The sequence below is a fragment of the Somniosus microcephalus genome, chromosome 1 (genome assembly GCF_052327205.1).
Source record: "Somniosus microcephalus isolate GS21.2 chromosome 1, FLI_Smic_1.0, whole genome shotgun sequence".
Classification (NCBI taxonomy): Eukaryota; Metazoa; Chordata; class Chondrichthyes; order Squaliformes; family Somniosidae; genus Somniosus; species Somniosus microcephalus.
The window spans coordinates 441,519,148-441,540,885 of NC_140987.1; the positions used below are offsets into that span (position 1 = coordinate 441,519,148).

The 21,738-nt window shown below is 46.9% G+C and overlaps 1 protein-coding gene across 3 annotated transcripts in view; it reads right to left on the reverse strand.

Annotated features, from left to right (window-relative positions):
- Window positions 1-15,600: 15,600 nt before the first annotated feature.
- The window catches only part of radx (RPA1 related single stranded DNA binding protein), a 96,892-nt gene continuing 90,754 nt past the window's right edge, over window positions 15,601-21,738 (reverse strand). For all 3 annotated transcript variants that reach the window (XM_086001770.1, XM_086001753.1, XM_086001761.1), the window contains 2 exons: window positions 20,853-21,041; window positions 15,601-15,957 (listed from right to left, as the gene is read on the reverse strand). In XM_086001770.1, the coding sequence (XP_085857896.1) occupies window positions 15,833-15,957; window positions 20,853-21,041 (314 nt within the window). In that variant the 3' untranslated portion in view covers window positions 15,601-15,832. The remainder of the gene's footprint in view (window positions 15,958-20,852; window positions 21,042-21,738) is intronic.

The window sequence follows — 21,738 nt, forward strand, 5'->3', positions numbered from 1 at the left end:
GGAGCATCTATAATTATGGGGGATTTTAACTATCATATTAATTGGACAAATCAAATTGGGCAGGGCTGCCTTGAGGATGAGTTCATTGAGTGTATTAGGGATGGGTTTCTTGAGCAGTATGTAACTGAACCGACCAGGGGGCAAGCAACCTTAGATCTGGTCCTGTGTAACGAGACAGGATTAATTAAAAATGTCCTAGTAAAGGATCCCCTTGGAATGAGTGACCATAACATGGTTGAATTCCATATTCAATTAGAGGGTGAAAAGGTTGGATCTCAAACAAGCGTGCTAAGCTTGAATAAAGGAGACTATGAAGGTATGAGAGCAGAATTGAGTAGAGTGGATTGGGAAAATAGATTAAAGGGTAAGACGATACATGCTCAGTGGTGTACATTTAAGGAGTTATTTTACAACTTCCAAAAAATATATATTCCACTGAGAAGAAAAGGGTGTAAAAGAAAAGACAGCCATCCGTGGCTAAGTAAAGATATTAAGGATAGTATTCGACTAAAAACAAGGGCATATAAGGTAGCCAAATCTAGTGGGAGGATAGAGGATTGGGAAAACTTTAAAAGACAGCAAAAAATAACAAAAAGATTGATTAAGAAAGGGAAGATAGATTATGAAAGTAAATTAGCAAAAAATATAAAAACAGATAGTAAGAGTTTTTATAGTTATATAAAAAGAAAAAGGGTGGCTAAAGTAAATGTTGGTCCCTTAGAGGATGAGACCGGGAAATTAATGGTGGGAAATATGGAGATGGCAAAAACACTGAATGAATATTTTGTATCAGTCTTTACAGTAGAAGACACTAAGAATATCCCAACACTGGACAAACAGGGGGCTATAGGGGGGGAGGAGCTAAACACGATCAAAATCACTAAGGAAGTGGTACTCGGTAAAATAATGGGACTCATGGCGGATAAATCACCTGGACCTGATGGCTTACATCCTAGGGTCTTGAGGGAAGTGGCGGTAGGGATTGTGGATGCATTGGTAATAATTTTCCCAAACTCCCTGGACTCAGCAAAGGTCCCGGCAGACTGGAAAACTGCTAATGTAATGCCCTTATTTAAAAAGGGCAGTAGACAGAAGGCTGGAAACTATAGACCGGTTAGCCTAACATCTGTGGTAGGTAAAATATTGGAGTCCATTATTAAGGAGACAGTAACAGGACATTTGGATAATCATAATTTAATAGGATAAAGTCAGCATGGTTTTATGAAGGGGAAGTCATGTTTGACAAATTGCTGGAGTTCTTTGAGGAAGTAACATATAGGGTGGATAAAGGGGAACCAGTGGACGTAGTGTATTTAGACTTCCAAAAGGCATTTGACAAGGTGCCACACAAAAGATTATTGCTTCAGATAAAAAATCACGGGATTGGGGGTAATATTCTGGCATGGATAGAGGATTGGCTATCTAACAGAAGGCAGAGAGTTGGGATAAATGGTTCATTCTCAGACTGGCAATCAGTAACGAGTGGTGTTCCACAGGGGTCAGTGCTGGGTCCCCAACTCTTTACAATCTATATTAACGATTTGGAGGAGGGGACCGAGTGTAACATATCAAAGTTTGCAGATGATACTAAGATGGGAGGGAAAGTAATGAGTGAGGAGGACATAAAGAACCTGCAAGGGGACATAGACAGGCTAAGTAAGTGGGCAGAGATTTGGCAGATGGAATACAATACTGGAAAGTGTGAGGTTATGCACTTTGGCAGGAAAAATCGTAGAGCAAGTTATTATCTTAATGGCAAGAAACTGGAAAGTACTGAAGTACAAAGGGATCTGGGGGTCCTGGTGCACGAAACTCAAAAGGTTAGTATGCAGGTGCAGCAAGTGATTAAGAAGGCCAATGGAATGTTGGCTTTCATTGCTAGGGGGATAGAATATAAAAATAGGGAGGTATTGCTTCAGTTGTACAAGGTATTGGTGAGACCGCAGCTGGAATACTGCATACAGTTTTGGTGTCCATACTTAAGAAAAGACATACTTGCTCTCGAGTCAGTACAAAGAAGGTTCGCTCGGTTAATCCCAGGGATGAGGGGATGGACATATGAGGAGAGGTTGAGTAGATTGGGACTCTACTCATTGGAGTTCAGAAGAATGAGAGGCGATCTTATTGAAACATATAAGATTGTGAAGGGGTTGGATCGGGTGGATGCGGGGAGGATGTTCCCGATGATGGGTGAAACTAGAACTAGGGGGCATAGTCTAAGAATAAGGGGCTGCTCTTTCAAAACTGAGATGAGGAGGAACTACTTCACTCAGAGGGTGGTAGGTCCATGGAATATGCTGCCCGAAAAAGCTGTAGAAGCTACATCATTACATAAATTTAAAACAGAAATAGACAGTTTCCTAGAAGTAAAGGGAATAAAGGGTTATGGGGAGCGGGCAGGAATTTGGACATGAGTCTAGGTTCGGATCGGTCATGGCCCTGTGGGTAGCGGAGCGGGCCCAGGGGCCGTGTAGCCTGATCCTGCTCCTATTTCGTATGTCTAATTCTGTTAGATTCAGGAGATGGTTCTGTGATAGTAGATTGGCGGTTAGGATCAGATCAGTCATGATCTTATTGAATGGCGGGGCAGGCTCGAGGGGCCGATTGGCCTACTCCTGCTCCTATTTCTTATGTTCTTATGTCCTGCACCTGTGGCCGTGTATGGGGCTCTCGTACCTTGGTAAGTATAACTCTGTGTAATCCAGACTTTTTTATCAACCGGCACCACGCCGGTCCCGTCGGTGCCGGATAAAAAAGAGTTTCCTGTAATCCAGTTGAGACTGAACCAGTGTTTTATAAAGGTTCATCATTACTTCCTTGCTATTTTACTCTATACCTCTATTCGTGAAGCCCAGTATTCCGAATGCTTTTTTAACTGCTTTCTCAACCAGCCCTGCCACCTTCAACGATTTGTGCACATATACCCACAGGTCTCTCTGTTCCTGCACCCCCTTTAGGATTGTACCCTTTAGTTTATATTTCCTCTCATCATTCTTCCAAAATGTATCAATTCGCACTTTTCTGCGTTAAATTTCTTCTGCCACGTGTCCGCCCATTTCATCAGCCTGTCTATGTCCTCTTGAAGTCTATCTGTATCCTCCTCACTGTTCACTATACTTCCAAGTTTTGTGTCATCTGCAAATTTTGAAATTGTGCCCTGTTATCCCAAGTCCAAGTCATTAATATATGTCAAGAAAAGCAGTGGTCCTCGTACTGACCCCTGGGGAACCCCACTGTATACCTTCCTCCAGTCCGAAAAACAACCATTCACCACTACTCTCTGTTTCCTGTCACTTAGCCAACTTTGTATCCATGCTGCCACTGTCCCTTTTATTCCATGGGCTTCAACTTTGTTGGCAAGCCTATTGTATGGCACTTTATCAAACGCCTTTTGGAAGTCCTTGTACACCACATCCGCCGCATTGCCCTCATCAACCCTCGAGACTCCACAGGCGGCTCGCCCCAGACTGTGAATTTCAGGCCACTGCCTATGCGTGAGAATCGGGTGATGTTAACTCCCAGGTCTCACGCTCTAAAGGGCCGGATGGTTTGCTGTCCGCCTCGGCCTCCTGCCCACACTCACGTCTCCCGGCTGGGAGTTAACATTGGGGTGAAAGCAAAATACTGCAGATGCTGGAAATCTGAATGGCTTTCTAGCCTCATCTTTTGTTTCTTCATTTGTCCCATTACCACTCCCCTTTTGCCTTGCACCATCATCCCTTTTGTATTCTAATCACTCCTGCTTTCCATCCTAGCACAGACCTTCCCTTTTGTTCTTTCCTCCCCTCTCCCCTTTCCCTGCCCCTGCACTTGCTTAAAACCTGTTACTTCTCTAACCTTTTCCAGTTCTGACGTTAACTCTGTTTCTCTCTCCACAGATGCTGCCTGATCTGCCGAGTATTTCCAGCATTATCTATTTTTATATTAGTTAAAATCGGGCCTCCAGCAGCATCGACAGAAATGCAATTTTTAAAATTTTCTTTTTTGACGCTGAATGTTTGTGCAGGTTAAACTTAATAGCAGTAAAGTGACACGTCATCAAAATGTGGAAAGCATTTTGTTCAGTTGAACGGACCCACTCTGGGAATTAAAGGTAAAAAAAAACAACGGTAGCAATGGAAAATAACTGAGCGTACTCGAGAAATACTGCGGTAAATACATGCACCAAACTACAACTGAGGCAGTCCTCTTGCAGCTATTGGAAATTGGTTATGGTAGCATCGTGGTTGTGTTTATGGGACTAGTAATCTAGAGGCCTGCACTAATAAACTGGAGGCGAGTTCAAATTCCACCATGGCAGCTGTGGAATTAAATAAACCTGGAATAAAAAGCTACTGGCTTGTCTAAAAACCCATCTGGTTCACTGGTGTCCTTTAGTGGAAGGAAATCTTTACCTGGTCTGGCCTATATATGTCTCCAGACTTACAGCAATGTGGTTGACTCTTAACTGCCCTCTGAAATGCCTAGCAAGTCACTCAGTTATCTGCTGTGAAAAACTGCAGCGGTTCAAGAAGGCAGACTACCACCCCCTTCTCAAGGGCAATTAGGGATGGGCAATAAATGCTGCACTTACCAGTGACGCATACGCACATTGGACAGGTTATATCGATTTATGAACTGCTCAACAGAAAATATTTAGCAGTAAGATTTCAAATGCTGCCAAACTGATAGGCGAGAAAGTTCTTCAGGTTTCTGTCAACATAGAAGCATAGAAACATAGAAGATAGGAGCAGGAGTAGGCCATTCGGCCCCTCGAGCCTGCTCCGCCATTCAATGAGTTCATGGCTGATCATCCAAATTCAGTACCCTGTCCCTGCCTTCTCCCCATATCCTTTGATCCCTTTAGCCTCAAGAAATATATCCAACTCCTTCTTGAATATATTTAATGAATTGGCCTCAACTGCCTTCTGTGGCAGAGAATTCCACAGGTTCACCACTCTCTGGGTGAAGAAATTCCTCCTCATCTCAGTCCTAAATAGCTTACCCCTTATCCTTAGACTGTGACCCCTTGTTTTGGACTCCCCGGCCATCGTGAACATCCTTCCTGCATCTAGTCTGTCTAGTCCTGTTAGAATTTTATAAGTTTCAATGAGATCCCCTCTCATGCTTCTAAACGCTAGCGAATATACTCCTCTGGGGCTTCCACTGCTTTTAGTCCTTTGTATCTGCCAAAAGCCTCCCTTTTTTTCCTAATCCATTCTTGTATATCCCTTGACATCCAGGATTCCCTGGGCTTGTTGGTCCCACTCTTGACCTTTACGGGAACTCCCACTACTCTGATGTGGATTTTTCTACAAGTAGCTCTCCTGCTCTTCTTCGAAATCGTGCTATGGGGTCGTTTACATCCACCTGAGAGAGCAGACGGGGCCTCAGTTTAACGTCATATCCAAAAGACGGCACCTCCGACAGTGCAGCGCTCCCTCAGCACTGCACTGGAAGTGTCGGCCTAGATTTTTGTGCTCAAGTCCCTGGAGTGGGACTTGAACCCACAACCTTCTGACTCTTATGCGAGGGTGCTACCAACTGAGCCACAGTGGACACTGGTACTACCGGTTCAGGCACATGACTCTTCCCTTCACTGCCTCCAGCACTTGTTTCTTGGCAACCAAAACTGGGCACGGTATTCAAGGTTCAGTCTGACAAGAGCAGTGTAACAGTTGATCATTACAACAGTGACTCCTCTTCAAAAGTACTTCATTGGCTGTAAAGCGCTTTGAGACATCCTGCCGGTCATGAAAGGTGCTATATAAATCCAGGTTTTTCAACAACAACAACAACTTGTATTTATATAGCACCTTTAATGTAGTAAAACGTCCCAAGGCGCTGCACAGGAGTATTTTAAGACAAAAACATTTTTTGACCCCGATCCACATAAGGTTAAATTAGGGCAGGTGACCAAAAGCTTGGTCAAAGAAGTAGGTTTTAAGGAGCATCTTAAAGGAGGAAAGAGAGGTAGCGAGGCGGAGAGGTTTAGGCAGGGAATTCCAGAGCTTAGGGCCCAGGCAACAGAAGGCACAGCCGCCAATGGTTGAGCGATTATAATCAGGGATGCTCAAGAGGGCAGAATTAGAGGAGCGCAGATATCTCGGGGGGTTGTGTTGTGAGGCTGAAGGAGGTTGCAGAGATAGGAATGTTTGGGCTATGCAGTTCAACATTCTCCTGGCTGTGCTGATGGCTGCTCTGCAATTGGTCAGACATGGTTACCCAAGACTCTAAGACCGAAGAATCTACTAAGATAGCCAAGTCCTTTTCAGCTTCCTTCTTAACTATTTCAACAACATTCATGGAGTACACGTGCGACCCAGTCTTCCTTCCCTGTCTGCAGTAAATCTCATCTCACAGTGTTCTGCCCTACTCACATATCCTGCCCAACTCATTCCGTCATTTCTGAGCTGTTTCTTCCGATTCCACTGCCCCTCCTACTTTGGTGCAATCTTCAAGTCTGATCACTTTGCTTCGAGTTTCTGAATCCAAGTCGTTGATGTAGATGAGGAACATTCGTGGTCCCACCATCGAAACCCTGGGACACCCCGCTCAGTACCCACCTCCCCCCCCCCGCCCTTCCCTCCCCTCCTACTCTGACAGAACTTCTATAACGAGAACCTCATTTCATACCCTTGAGCCAGTTTTTAATTAATTCCAGGGTTTATCTTGGATGCCCACAACTTTGAGTTCATTTAATAGCCTTTCGTGTGGAGCCTTTATCAAAAGCTTTTTGGAATAATCATCTCTGTTGTTCACTGATGATTGAACTTCATTTTCAGCAGGAACACATATGGGGGAGAAATTGGGTTGAGCCGCAAACGGGGCGCCAAGCTCGCCTGGGCGCCAGATTTTGCGCTGCGATCGGAGCAGCAGCGATCGCCGGAAATTCAGCTTGAGCGCCCCAAGAGGGACTCGGGGCGAGGCGCTCCGCGTCCCTCTTAGGGCGCTGAAACTGAATATCGCAGTGCAACGTGCCGCAGCGTCACACGCTGCGGCATGGCGCGCTGCGGTACTGCAGGCCTTCCTCCCGTTCTTAAGGGGGAGGGGCCTGCACCAGCGCGATGAGCGATCGCGAGTGCCGGCAAAAGAGCCCGGCACCGAGGAGAAGTGCCGGGCTCTCGGAAAACAGCCGGCAATGCCGCGGGGGGAGAACAGGAGGCCGGAGACGGAGGTGCTGGCAGGCGGCCGCTGAAAAAAACGGCTGACCCGCACCTCCACCTTAATTTGCACCACTGCAGCCACAGGTAGGCCCCGTGAACCAGGCGCGATTAGCGAACGGCGCTACAGAGGCGGTCGCTGCCAAATATCGCGATCGGGGCGGTAGCGGGACGCTGCGCACACCGATGACGTCATCGGTGGCGGCGCAGCGCAACAGGCTAACGCCGCCATTAGCGCCCCAACTAAATATCGCGGGAGGCGTGGCCAGTGGCGCTAAAGCCACTGAGTGCCCTCTTTAGGTGCTAGCTGGTGGCGCAGCCCACCGAATTTCTAGGCCATAGAGAATAATAAGCATGGCATTAATCAATGGCCTGTGCACCATTAATACATGCTGCACTAGCGCACACAGTAACTTCAAGGCACTCCCTCCCTCTTGGTATTAGTGCAGAACTCACACTTCTTCAGACCCAGGACCATTGGACTTTCAAACCAAGGTGTAAATAGGAATACCTGTATGTAAAATCAGTTAGACTACAACAATTCCTTAATGAGAATGTATTTCTTTTTCTCTCAGTCCAAAGGTTGAGCTTATCTTTCCCAAGTGATTTAAACCGAGCTCGTAGAAAAGCCTGAATTGTTGTATTCCTCCTGATTGACAGCAAACCATGCCTCTTTTAATTTCTGTTAAACAATGTTTGTCTTCTGACAATTTTGGGACTTAAGGGTAATTTTCTTCATTTTGAAATTGGGACACTGCATAAACAATAAACTTTTTGAATGTTTTATGAGGTTTTTCTTCTGTTTTTACATTGATTAAAGCTGGCATAATTTGGCAAACATACCAATAGTTTACTGAATGATTTAAAGCCAGGAACTGGTTGATGACAGAGAAAGTGGTCAGAAGTAACTGATAGTCATTCTCCTGGGTCCCATCCTCCACAAGATTGCCAGACCCTGTCCACCACCCCAGTATTGCCAAATCCCAATGATTCTGCAATACTGTCAGACTCTGACCACCCCAGTGGTCCCAAGTGGCCACTGGATCCCGCTGAACCCAAAGATACCCCCCAACTCTTAGGTCCAAGGACCTCATCTGTACTCACAAATCCTTAGACTGCACTCCCAGATCCCAGACAATGGGAGTTCCCTCCCTGATGCATACAGATCCTATAAGTAAAAAAATTGTAATGGAGAAAAAAATAGGACTTGAGATAGACAAATCTTCAGCACCTGATGGTTTCCATCCCAGGGTATTAGAACCTCTGTCGTCGAATTACAGTATGCAGACGACGCTTGCGTCTGCGCTCACTCGGAGGTCGAACTCCAAACCATCGTCAACACCTTCACCGAAGCGTACGAGAGCATGGGCCTTACACTAAACATCCGTAAGACAAAGGTCCTCTACCAACCTGCCCCCGCCACACAGTACTGCCCCCCGATTATCAAAATCCATGACAAGGCCTTGGACAATGTGGACCACTTTCCATACCTCAGGAGCCTACTGTCAACAAGGGCAGACTTCAACGACGAAGTCCAACACTGCCTTCAGTGTACCAGTGCAGCCTTCGGTCGCCTGAGGAAGAGAGTGTTTGAAGACCAGGACCTCAAACCCGGCACTAAGCTCATGGTCTACAGAGCAGCAGTGATACCTGCCCTGCTGTATGCCTCAGAGACATGGACCATGTACAGCAGGCACCTCAAAGCACTGGAGAGGTACCACCAACGCTGCCTCCGCAAGATCCTGCAAATCTATTGGCAGGATAGGCGCACCAACGTCAGTGTTCTTGCTCAGGCCAACATCCCCAGCATCGAAGCTTTGACCGTGCTCAATCAGCTCCGATGGACGGGTCACATTGTCTGCATGCCCGATATGAGACTCCCAAAACAAGCGCTCTACTCGGAGCTCCGGCACGGCAAGAGAGCCCCAGGTGGGCAGAGGAAACGCTTCAAGGACACCCTCAAAGCCTCCTTGAAAAAGTGTAACATCTCCATCGACACCTGGGAATCCCTGGCCCAAGACCGCACAAAGTGGAGGAGAAGCATCTGGGAAGGCGCCGAACATCTCGAGTCTCTTCGCCGGGAGCAAGCGGAAGCCAAGCGCAGGCAGCGCAAGGAGCACACGTCAACCCAAGCACCCCACCCACCCGCCCCTTCAACCACCGTCTGCCCCACCTGTGACAGAGACTGTAGGTCCCGCATTGGACTCATCAGTCACCTGCAAACTCATTTTTAATGTGGAAGCAAGTCATCCTCGGTTCCGAGGGACTGCCAGAGAGAGAGAAGATTAGAATAAATAGGTGAGGAAATTGCAGAAGCTTTATCATGATTTTCCAAAGCACTCCAGGTTCAAGAATTGTGCCTTTGCATTGGAAAAATTGCAAATGTCACTCTGACTCACTTGAGCAGTGCCATGTGAGATCTGCTAGTCATATCTTGCACATAGAGATAGTTTCCGGTAAAAGTCACACTTACTCTCTGTCACACTTTAGCTGTGACATGTCAGCATATTCTTTGATTCACCCCAAGAAAAGCCGGGGTGACCTGCGAGTATATATATTTATATCCAAATATACTATTTTAAAGAAAGACTTGCATTTATATAGTGCCTTTCACAACTTCAGAATGTCCCAAAGCCAATGAAGAACTTTTGAAGTGTAGTCACTGTTGTAATGTAGGAAACATGGCAGCTAATTTGCGCACAGCAAGCTCCCACAACCAGTAATGAGATAATGACCAGATAATCTGTTTTAGTGATGTTGATTGAGGGATAAATATTGGCCAGGATACCGGGGATAACTCCCCCTGCTCTTCTGAAAGTTAGTGTCATGGGATCTTATACATCCACTTGAGAAGCAGACAGAGCCTCAATTTAACATCTCATTTGAAAGACAGCACCTCGGACAGTGCAGAAATCACTCAGTACTGCACTGGAGTGTCAGCCTACATACCTGTGCTCAAGTCTCTGGAGCTGGACTTGAATCCACAATATCCTGACTCAGAGACGAGAGTGCTACCACTGGACCACAGCTAACATTTTGCAAATTGCTTTTTAAAAAAAACATGCTAGTTTACACTTACAGTGAACTGAAACTGAAGACTGTATTACAACTGTATTATGCAACAACCCATCTGTTTTCATTGAGATGATTGATTGGGTGAATCTCATCAGGCTCTCTCATTTTATCCTCAGTTTTAAAGGCAGTCATGCTTTACATGAATTTGGAATACAGGAATTATTAAAGGAAATGTGAGGAAGAAGGTTGCGGAATATAATGAGTGGAAGCAGTTCATTCTCAATCAGGGTCAAAGACCTCGTGCTCTGTGAGTGTATGAAGACTGCTGCTTACAAAAGGGAATGCAATAGGATGGACATCCGTGACAATGTTTCTTAAACCTCACCGAATATAAAACACATTCTTTTTCACGCCCAATCCGTGGGACTTCCTGGGCATTGCAGGATCCCCCCCACCCTGCCCCGCCATCGAGTAGCTGGGTAGGAAATCTGCTCACAAGCTTCTGTCAATGGTGCTCTCAAGCTTGTTGATGACATATCTGTGGACAGAGTTATACTGGCATCCAAGATGTTGGGAGACTTGTTAATGTCTGCAATGCTTGAGCACCGTGTCACGGTTTCACGTCAAGTGCCACCAATCTTCACAGGTGAGCCAATAGAGAGAAGCCTAGCTTTGCCCATATCCACAGTGTCAGCTGTGGCTCAGTGGGTAGCACACTTGCCTCTGAGTCAGTAGGTTGTGGGTTCAAGTCTCACTCCAGAGACTTAAGCACAAAAATCTAGGCTGACACTCCAGTGCAGTGCTGAGGGAGTGTTGCACTGTCGGAGGTGCCGTCATCTCGGATCAGACGTTAAACCGAGGCCCCGTCTACTCTCTCAGGTGGATGTAAAAGATCCCATGGCGCTATTTCGAAGAAGAGCAGGGGAGTTATCCCTGGTGTCTTGGCCAATATTTATCCCTCAATCAACAGACCTTTTTCCTAAAAACAGATTATCTGGTCATTATCACATTGCTGTTTGTGGGAGCTTGCTGTGTGCAAAATTGGCTGCTGCGTTTCCCACATTACAACAGTGACTACACTTCAAAAGTACTTCATTGGCTGTAAAGTGCTTTGGGACGTCCGGTGGTCGTGAAAGGTGCTATATAAATGCAAGTCTTTTTTTAATCTCCAACGTCTGCTCTCGGTTGGCGGGGGGGTGGGGGGGGCGGCGGGTCCATGAAAAGTGCCATTTCGAAGCCTGAAGCTCACCTGCTTTATACAGTCACGTGCCTGCCACTGGTAGCCCAACATCAATGAAGTTACTACACCATTGCAGCACTTTTACTGTTAAGAATAAAAATGGTGTATGATGAACGTTCACACCAAGCTGCTGGCCAGTTCTTTTCTCCACAATATGCCGCTCATGAGTGCAATGGGTCCCTGAGGACATGATCCAACTTGGGACTACCCTGAATAACAACAGAAAACGCTGGAAAAACTCAGCAGGCCAGGCAACATCCGTGGAGAGAGAAACAGAGCCAACGTTCAGGTCGAAACCCTTCGTCAGAACTGAGAAAAAAGCAGGAAATGAAACGGATGAAAAAGCAAGATGGGGGGGGGGGCTGGGGATGAAAGAACAAAAGGGAAGGTCAGTGAGAGGTGAAGAGACATTAAGAGATATTCAAGGAGAGACGAGATGGTAATAGGGCAGGTAAAGAGACAAAGGATGGCTCTAGATGAAGTGTGAAATGCGCTGGCAGAGTGAGAGACAGCTGCCATGTGGGAGAGAGAAAAAAACGACCCTATGTTTGTATGGCACAGAATCACATTAGAAATGCACTTACCCCCTGAACAGAGGAGGCCCCATCTTAGATTTTGCTTTGACGCTCACATTGCACTTTCGTGTTGTGCGTTTGATGTACACACATATACAAGTTCAGAGCTACGAAGATCGAGACTTGATGGTGGTACTACATTTTACACCTCATTTATCTAACAAAAAGCCCATGGGCTGAATGAATGGCATATTGTAAAAGCAAGACGACCACAACCTTTGCCCTGGCCATTCTCAACTTCTGCGTTTGGCTGTAATTGACATTGCTCCAAAATTCACTCATTGAGAACAGGCTGCTTCTCCAAGAGGATGAAACACGGCAAAGTTATTTGAAGCTACTGGAGATAAACCCAAATGTGATTATAAGTAAATCAGCTTCAACTTAACGCGGCGTTACAGACCCACACACTGTAACGCCATGTTTTACATTTAGTCAGATGTCAGATTTAGTAGATTTACATTAAAATTCAACATCTGTATTTGTCCCTTCTTCTAAGACCGCTTGATTAATAGTTCGGAGCACGGTCAGGCTCAATGATGCCCAACGTGTACTTGCAACTGAGATGCTGGATTGATCTAAAAGAGATTAAAGCAACCGCTGACTGATTGCCAGTATTAGCTTTGCAACGCGCGCATACCAAATCGGTCTTGGCTTCAAGTAAGTGCAACGTTGGCTGGGCCAGATCTTGTCCTGGAATCAAATTCAGAGACAACTTACAGATTCACTGGATTCATGGCCAATCGCCACTCCTTTAAAATGCCACATCGTCAACCCAAGTCAATTGCTGCAAGAAAATTCGAATCTGACAAACTAAACGTGGTGTCAACGTAATCCCGTTTATTGTGCTTCACCAAGCCCGGACACACGCAATGTCTTTGAACAGTCGACATACAGAGAAATGAACACAATTATTCTGTTTTTACCTGGGTAACCTTCATTGATCCTGTTGATCCCGCCTTTACTAATTGTTAAGGCAAGCTCAAGATCTTGATAGGTCACTTCTCACGCACACTGTCCTTACTGATTCATTATGGCATTATGTTATTGTGAACAAGGCCCCCAGAAATGAGAGAGTTCCTTCACAACACCAGATGCCAACTTTACATAGGATTACATAGGTTTACATCGGATATACGGCACAGAAACAGGCCATCCGGCTCAACCGGTCCATGCCGGCGTTTATGCTCCACATAACTTGTTTACCATTCTGGCCTATTGTCCCACATCTTAGCTCAAGACTGTTTTGGTTATCTCGCTTCATACCGTGGCCACAAAAATGAGTCAATAGGCACGAAACACACATCCTGCAACCCACAATCTGCACTGCAGCAGAAGGTAAACAGCGCAGTCAGCTATATTGTACCCTGACACATGAAACTCTAAAGCATCCTGGGAATGAACAACTTTAACCATTTCATTATTTCTAGCTATAGTACAAATTCACAAGCCATTTATAAGTAAAAAAGGAAAAACCTTAGTCACACGAGATTGAACCAAATCCTAACCCTATGTATATATGTGTACACGATGAGGGTATCTTAACATCGACAATTCCGCTTTCTCCTCCCCCCACTCCAATTGTCTCTTCCTGGAAACCACTATGAAAATAGGATTAGCAAGACTACCTGTCCCACTGGTTCCAGACGGGTCAGTTTGGGAGCAGCTAAACAGACACTCATGGATATCGGGTAGGGGCGGGATGGAGGTGGGTTGGATGTCTGAAGCCATTTTTTCCGATTTTCCCAACAGACCCGCCTCCAAGCCCGCCTCCTCAGGGCTATTAAAATCGAGCTCCAAGTGGCAACAAGCTATTCCCTCATACAAACATCAAAGTCCAGCTGACCCTGCTGTTTGCCAGGCGGGGTCACTATATAGTGTGGGCATTGGTAATCTCTGTCGAGAATTGAGTTTTGGGTCACTCCAAGTTCTTATGGCACAGAACCATATTAGGACTACACTTAACTACTAAACAGAGGAGGTCCCTTATTTAGTTTTTGTTCGGACAGACTCACGTTGGACTTGCGTGTTGTGTGTTTGGCGTACACACATACACAAACGCAGAGCTACGAAGGTAGGTGCTGGGTCACGGTGCTAAATTTTTCACCTCAGTTATGAAAATAAACAGAAGCTGAATTAATATATCATTCTACTTGCCACTATAAATACCTTGGTTGTTTTTGTAAAAAAAGAAGGTTTTGGTGCATTTCAGAAAGTCAAAGATAGCAATACATCTTCCAGACTTCATTAATCCATAGCTGTAAAACAGTGGTGACCAAAACCAACATGGTGATTGCCTTCCCGCTGAGGTGAAGCTCTCTCATACTGCATCACTATCTGACACTTACTGGCTTGGATCTTTCAAAAACAATGCAAGATAGTTGAAAAATATATATTTAAAAAAAAAGCATGAATATTAATAAACGTGCTGAATACTTTACATCCATTTCTCTTTTTAAATTGATTTTTAAATCCTTCCTTCCCAAGAGTTCCCATTGCAGACCATCACAGCGCAGTAAGTGTGGGCTGAGTTCCAGTTGGGTTGTTTAGTGGCTGCTTTGACTTTCAATTTGTTCTGGGGATGTTGGCAATGGGGGCCAAGCCGCGTTCATTGCCCATCCTTCGTTGCCCTGAGAAGGTGGTGTTGAGCCTTTCTCCTTGAGCCGCTGCAGTCCTTGTGGTGATGGTGCTGTGAGTGAGAGAATTCCGGGATTTTGACCCAGCAACGATGAAGGGATGGCGATGTATATCTAAGTCAGGATGGTGCGTGACGTAAGAAAACTACTAGGCACTTGGTCTAAGCAAAGCTTTAATCAATTGTTTTACAACATGGAGGTCTAGTTGTGTCCTTCACTAGTTCCTGTTAAGAATGTCCTGCGCAAGCTGGGCCCGTGCCCGAGTATTTGTGCTCTCCCTGGACAGCGCCACCCGTAGGCTGCTCAGTATTATTTCATAAGTCTTTCTTTCATGAATGACTGATTCATGTCAGTGTGTGCCTCGGAGGGGAGCTTGGAGGTGATGGCGTTCCCGTCAGATTTCTGCTCTTGTGTTCGAGGCCCTGTGGCCGGGAGGTGCTGCTGGTGTGAGCTTGGTGAGTTGTAGGTATTGCAGCCGCAGTGCGCTGGTGGATACGGAGCCCAGTAGCAGGTTATCAATCAAGTGGACTGGTTTGTGTTGGACGGTGTCGACAGTCTCGAGTGTCGTTGCGGCTGCAACCATCCAAACAAGTGGTGCGTACTGCAGCACCCTCCTGACTCGAGTCTTGTAGACGGTGGAGAGGCTTCGGGGGATCAGGAGGTGAGCAGAGGGCCCAGCCTCTGCCCAGGCCAGCCGTCGCTGCTAACACTAAGGCAGCTTAATCAGCAAGAGAGAAAACCCCAAAAGTACAGAGCTGGGTTTGAAATCAGGTGTTAGCATAAACAGGCCTTGAATTTAGTTTTCCCAAATCAGTTCACCAGCGAGGCACAATAAGACAAGGAGGTGAGAATCATTAAGAGGAGACTCCTAATCTCGAGCAAAGAGTTCAATTTCAACTGCCTAATACCATGGCGATTGACAGTACACAGTGATTGAATACATCCCACTGCTGTGAGAAACTAGCCTCTGTTCTAATTCATTCTAGGAGACTGGATTTATTCCGGAGATTTATTTGAGCGATAAAAGTCTGAATGCGTACACAACCACTGGTGAAAAATTATATATTAAATATACTATTATTGCAAATATTTACCACAAAGCACTCGTCTTGACATTGTCACTCTGAGGCGGTTATTTGGAAAGGGAAGTACGGATAGAAATCTAGAATCTATGAATGGAAAATGGATATTGTTGAAATGCAGTCGGTAAAATGGTCACTGACGATTTCATTCTGTCACTCTGTATATTTTGTTCAAAATCACTTCCGACTTGTCCCCACCGTGATGGCACACATCTAGGGCACAGACGACATGCTGGCTGTCCAGGTCAGCTGCTGTCCTGACAATCTGATCTGTAAGGGAATAATACAAAGGATTCTTAGTGTTTCATAACCGTGTTCCACGCGCCAGTCAAAGCACTGAGCAAGCCCCGAGCGTCAACATTCAAATGGCAAAAATCCTCTTTGAATCAGTTTATCTGCAAAAGGAGTCTAGCGTTCAAAATGACGAGGGGCTTTGATAGAGTTAGTAAAGAGAAATTGGTTTCCACTGGCAGGAGGGTCGGTAATCAGAGGACACAGATTTACGATAAATTGGCAAAAGAGCCGGAGGTGAGGTGAGGAGAATTTGTTACGCAGCAAGCTGTTATGATCTGGAATACACTGCCTGAAAGGGTGGAAAAGCAGATTTAATAGTAACTTTCAAAAGAGAATTGGATATATACAGGAAACTCTCTTTTTACCGGCACCTAAATAACCGGAAATCTCTCTTAACCAGCAAAATTCAGGAGTAGGTTCAGGTAAGTTTTACTTCATATTAGTGGCCGTGTAACCGGGGTTCCTGGATCTGTGGCTGTGTAACCGGGGTTCTTGGATCTGTGGCCGTGTAACTGGGGTTCCTGCACCTGTTGCCATGCAACAGGGACACCTGGATCTGTGGCCGTGTGCAGGGCTCTCGTACCTTAGTAAGTATACCTCTCTGTAATCCGGACTTTTTGATCAACCGGCTCCACGCCGGTCCCGTCGGTGCCGGATAAAAAAGAGTTTGCTGTACTTGAAAAGGAAAGACTTGCAGGGCTATGGGGAAGAGCAGGGGGAGTGGGACTAATTGGATAGCTCTACCAAAGAGCCGGCACAGGCACGATGGGCTAAATGGCCTCCTTTTGTGCTGTAAGAATCTGTGATAAGATACAGATTCTGGCTGGGAAGTTAAATCGTCTGGAAAAACCTTCAATTCCTGTACTCGCAATGACATATTCTCAATATTCTCTTCAGTGCTCGAGTATAAAACAATCGGATGGCGCGCCGGGTAACAAAAAAATGCGCATCCGCTTTTCTGCCCATCAATCATGCCCAGGTTTCCTGAAGGTGCGCCACCCAGGCAATGCTTTATGCCCCAGTGTAACAGAGAAAACTCTGTCCCATAGCCACTACCTCACAGCAGAGCTGCCAACTGCAGACTCAATGTCAGCTATAGCACTCTGAAGTGTTGATCTCTTCATCTTCTTGCTTGTTTATTGCCAGAACCCCAAAGCCTTCAGTTAAAATTTTACCACCACAGTCACTTAAACTGAAGACTGTAGTCACCCAAGGAATTTTATGTAACAACTTAGGGGTACAGTAGCATAGAGGTTACGGTACTGGACTAGTAATCCAGAGGCCTGGACTATTGATCCGGAGATGTGAGACGCTGGGGAATTTAAATTCTGGAATAAAAAGCTAATACAGGTCGAGCGTCCCGAATCCGGCAACCTCGGGACCGAGGCCGAGCCGGTTTTCGGGTTTTTCTGGACTTTGGAACGTGTTTCTGATGCCCGAAGTCCGGAAACGCCCGAGCCCAGGTTGAGATATTTCCGGACTTCTGACATCAGAAACACGTGCCGAGTCCGGGAATGCCTGGGCCTTGGTTGCACTAATTCCGGTTTTTGATAAGCCTCCCTCAGGGTGTCCGGATTCCGGAACATTTTACGGATTCCGGACCCCTGCCACCAATTGTCCCGGAGTCCGGATTCCGGAACTCCGGATTTGGGACGCTCAACCTGTACCAGTAATGGTGGCCATGAAACTACTGGATTGTCGTAAAAACTCATCTGGTTCACTAATGTCCTTTAGGGAAGGAAATCTGCCGTCCTTACCCGGTCTTAACCGCCCTCTGAAATGGCCTAGCAAGCCACTCAATTGCACCAAACCGCTACTAGAAACTATAATAAGACCTTCACCGCAAGGACTGCAGCGGTTCAAGAAGGCAGCTCACCACCACCTTCTCGAGGGCAATTATTGATGGGCAATAAATGCATGCCTTGACCACATCCCGTGAATGAATTCAAAAAAACTTGCCGTTTACGTCACGCCTTTAACCGAATAAATCGCCCCGAGGCATTTCACAGGAGTAATCAGATAAAAAATTGACACCGAGCCAGGTGACCAAAAGCTTGGTCAAAGAGGTAGGTTTTAAGGAGCCTCGTAAAGGAGCTCCCTATTCCCCAAAGCACTGAATTTAAAACACTGGTCCTCATCTCCAAATCCTTCTACAGTATTATCCCACCTTATCTCCAAAACCTCCCCCAGCAATTCTTTGGTTGACTGTCTCTAGCATTTCCCCATCATTGGTGCTCTGTGTCTTTAGCCGCCTCATTCCCACTCTCTGGAATTCCCTCCCTAAACCTCACCACTTCTCTCGCCACCTTTGAAAACCTCCTCGACCAAGTCAAGATGGCGACCGAGACGGTCCGGTGCTAGCGCGCTCTCCCTGCTTTGGGCGGCCCGCTCTCGCTGCTCGCTCCCGCAACCGGAGCGAAGTGTTCGGCGAGTCGGGCAGAGGCAGCGCAGCGCATCGAGCAGCAGCAGCAGCCACGTTGACCCGCTAGAGCACGTCGGCCGGCAGCTCTTCAGCGGGAAGGCATTCCGACTGGGAGGTGGGGAGCCGAGCATGGCGGCCAGAGGCTGGATCGGAAGCGGGAGAAGCAGGCCCCGGGCCGTCGGACCGTGGAGCCGGCGACGGTGAGGTGGAGGCCGCAGCGACCAGAGGATGTGTTCGGCGAGTCGGGCAGAGGCAGCGCAGCGCATCGAGCAGCAGCTATGACGACTCACAGTCCGACTGGGAGGAGGGGAGCCGGGAATGGTGGCCAGAGGGTGAGCGGGAGAAGCAGGCCACCACACGTGGAGCCGAGTCGGCAACAGTGAGGAGGAGGCTGCAGTGACGAGGAGGACGGAGCGGCTGAGGGACATCGTGCTCCCACTGCCATTGGATGCCATTGAATTGACTTTCTGAACATGGCGCTGTAAGAATAGCTGACGTGTCCCTACGGGGAGTAAGCATTCCATTGTACTTGTACTAGTACTAGTTACATATGGCAAATAAAATTGAATTGAATTGAATTGACCCCTGCTTTTCAACCAGGCTTTCAGTCACCTTTCCCCCTCCCCCATGGCTCAGCGCTTGCTCCTTTATTTCCCTCAATAAAACACCTGGAGATATTTTCCACTTTAAAGGCACATTATAAATGCAAGTTGTTGTTGTTGAAGGAGATCACAGCTGAGGCAGATCCTGTTCTACACAGAAGTGTCTATTCCCAGTGGGGAGTCACTGGGTTGCAATTACAGAATCCTCTTTCGAGCAGGAACTCTGGCTGGTGTTCCCTTCCATGTCAGATACACCTTACTCACAGGAATAAGGTCACCAGAGGAGCTTGAAACCCCCGCCCCCAGTACAATGCTATTTATATCTGTCAGAACGCCTGCAACAATCCCCACAAAACTACCGCCTATTTAAAATTTATCTGCATTTCAGTTATTCAATCAGAATAAAAAAGTGATTTGAACAATTGTTCTTTTAGAAAATCACATACAAACTTTAGGCTTAATTTATGAAACTGGATAATGATTATCAAAGAAGGAAAGACTTGCATTTATATAGCGCCTTTCTTGACCTCAGGACCCCCCAAACGGCTTTACAGTCAATGAAGTACTATTTTGAAGTGTTGGACTTCAGTGTGCCTTCACTGTGCCAGTGCAGCCTTCGGTCGCCTGAGGAAGAGAGTGTTTGAAGACCAGGACCTCAAACCCGGCACTAAGCTCATGGTCTACAAAGCAGCAGTGATACCCGCCCTGCTGTATGCCTCAGAGACATGGACCATGTACAGCAGGCACCTCAAAGCACTGGAGAGGTAACACCAACGCTGCCTCCGCAAGATCCTGCAAATCCATTGGCAGGATAGGCGCACCAACGTCAGTGTTCTTGCTCAGGCCAACATTCCCAGCATCAATGGACGGGTCACATTGTCCGCATGCCCGATACGAGACTCCCAAAACAAGCGCTCTACTCGGAGCTCCGGCACGGCAAGAGCGCCCCAGGTGGGCAGAGGAAACGCTTCAAGGACACCCTCAAAGCCTCCTTGAAAACCTGGAAACCCACCGACACCTGGGAATCCCTGGCTCAAGACCGCACAAAGTGGAGGAGAAGCATCCGGGAAGGCGCCGAACACCTCGAGTCTCTTCGCCGGGAGCAAGCGGAAGCCAAGCGCAGGCAGCGCAAGGAGCGCACGTCAACCCAAGCACCCCACCCACCCGCCCCTTCAACCACCGTCTGCCCCACCTGTGACAGAGACTGTAGGTCCCGCATTGGACTCATCAGTCACCTGAGAACTCATTTTTAATGTGGAAGCAAGTCAGCCTCGGTTCCAAGGGACTGCCTAAGAAGAGAAGACGGATTTTGAAGTGTAGTCACTGTTGTAATGTGGCAAACGCGGCAGCCAATTTGTGCACAGCAAGCTCCCACAAACAGCAATGTGATAATGACCAGATAATCTGTTTTAGTGATGTTGGCTGAGGAATAAATGATGGCCAGGACACCGGGGAGAACTCTGCTGCTCTTCTTCGAATAGTGGCCGTGGGATCTTTTACGTCCACCTGAGAGGACAGACGGGGCCTCAGTTTAATGTCTTATGCAAAAGACGGTCCCTCTGACAGTGCAGCACTCCCTCAGCACCGCACTGGAGTGTCAGCCTGGATTTTGTGCTCAAGTCTCTGGAGTGGGACTGTGAGCCCACGACCTTCTGACTGGCAGGCGAGAGTGCCGCCCACTGAGCCTCGGCTGGCGGCTAAAGCAGTGTTTTAACGATGCAGAAAATGCTGCAGGCTGGTGGGATCTGGTTGAAATCAGTGCTGCGAGGCTAATGTCACCTGATTAAGTCACGGGAAGCACTTTATTTAGTTCAGTGTTGCGATCCGGCTGTGGACACAGTTCTTACCTGGAGATGAAGACATCTGCTTTAGCTGATTATTATCTGTGGCCTGTTCCTCACAAATATAACCACTGGCCATAATGGAGGCTAGTGTGTTATCATGAATGTCCACTGACAGACCCAACATGCGGTGACCCTCATGGCTCATCACGGCCGGTAGAAACACAACATCAACTGCTACCTGGTGATTGACACCTGTATCAGAACAGCAAGTGTACACTTATTACAGACACGTCAAAATTATCTGGCGATTCGTGTAACCTGTAATATCCCAACATATTTGCCGCAACCCTTGCATCTATCAAAGAAGATATCAGACAAACTGAATAAACAAAAGAACCTTCTTGAAAATGGCCGATTCAACATAGGGCCCTGAAATTATACCATCAGATTCTTGTGCGTGAATGCATAACCTGTTTGAAATTCCTCTCTCTGCTGTATTGGCAGAGGTGTCAACCCATTGAAAGTCATTTCTGGGCCGCCATTTGATTGCGACCTCAATGAGCTCAGTGTTTCCCACGTGTATTATGTGCAAATTGAGACAAGCGTGCCAGGTAAAGTGGGCCCGATGTTCCTCCATGCTGACTGAGACAGCAATCCTCTGGTCGACATGTAAATAGTTGTTGCCAGAGGTGGCGGGGGTGTCTACCATCAATCGCTGGCTGAAGGCAGACTGGATGCTCAGTCGGACTTTGCTCCTCTGAAACCTCCTGCTAACATTAACTGTTCCCTTTACATGAAGTAAAATTGATTATCAGCATTAAAAAAAAAGCTGAGGCTACACCCAGCTGCTGAAGTTTCACTAGATGGAGTCCAAAGATCCAAATAGTTGGGTTCCTGGAGGTGTGTCCTCCCACTGAAGTGGGATCTGCACTACCAACTGATCAAGAAC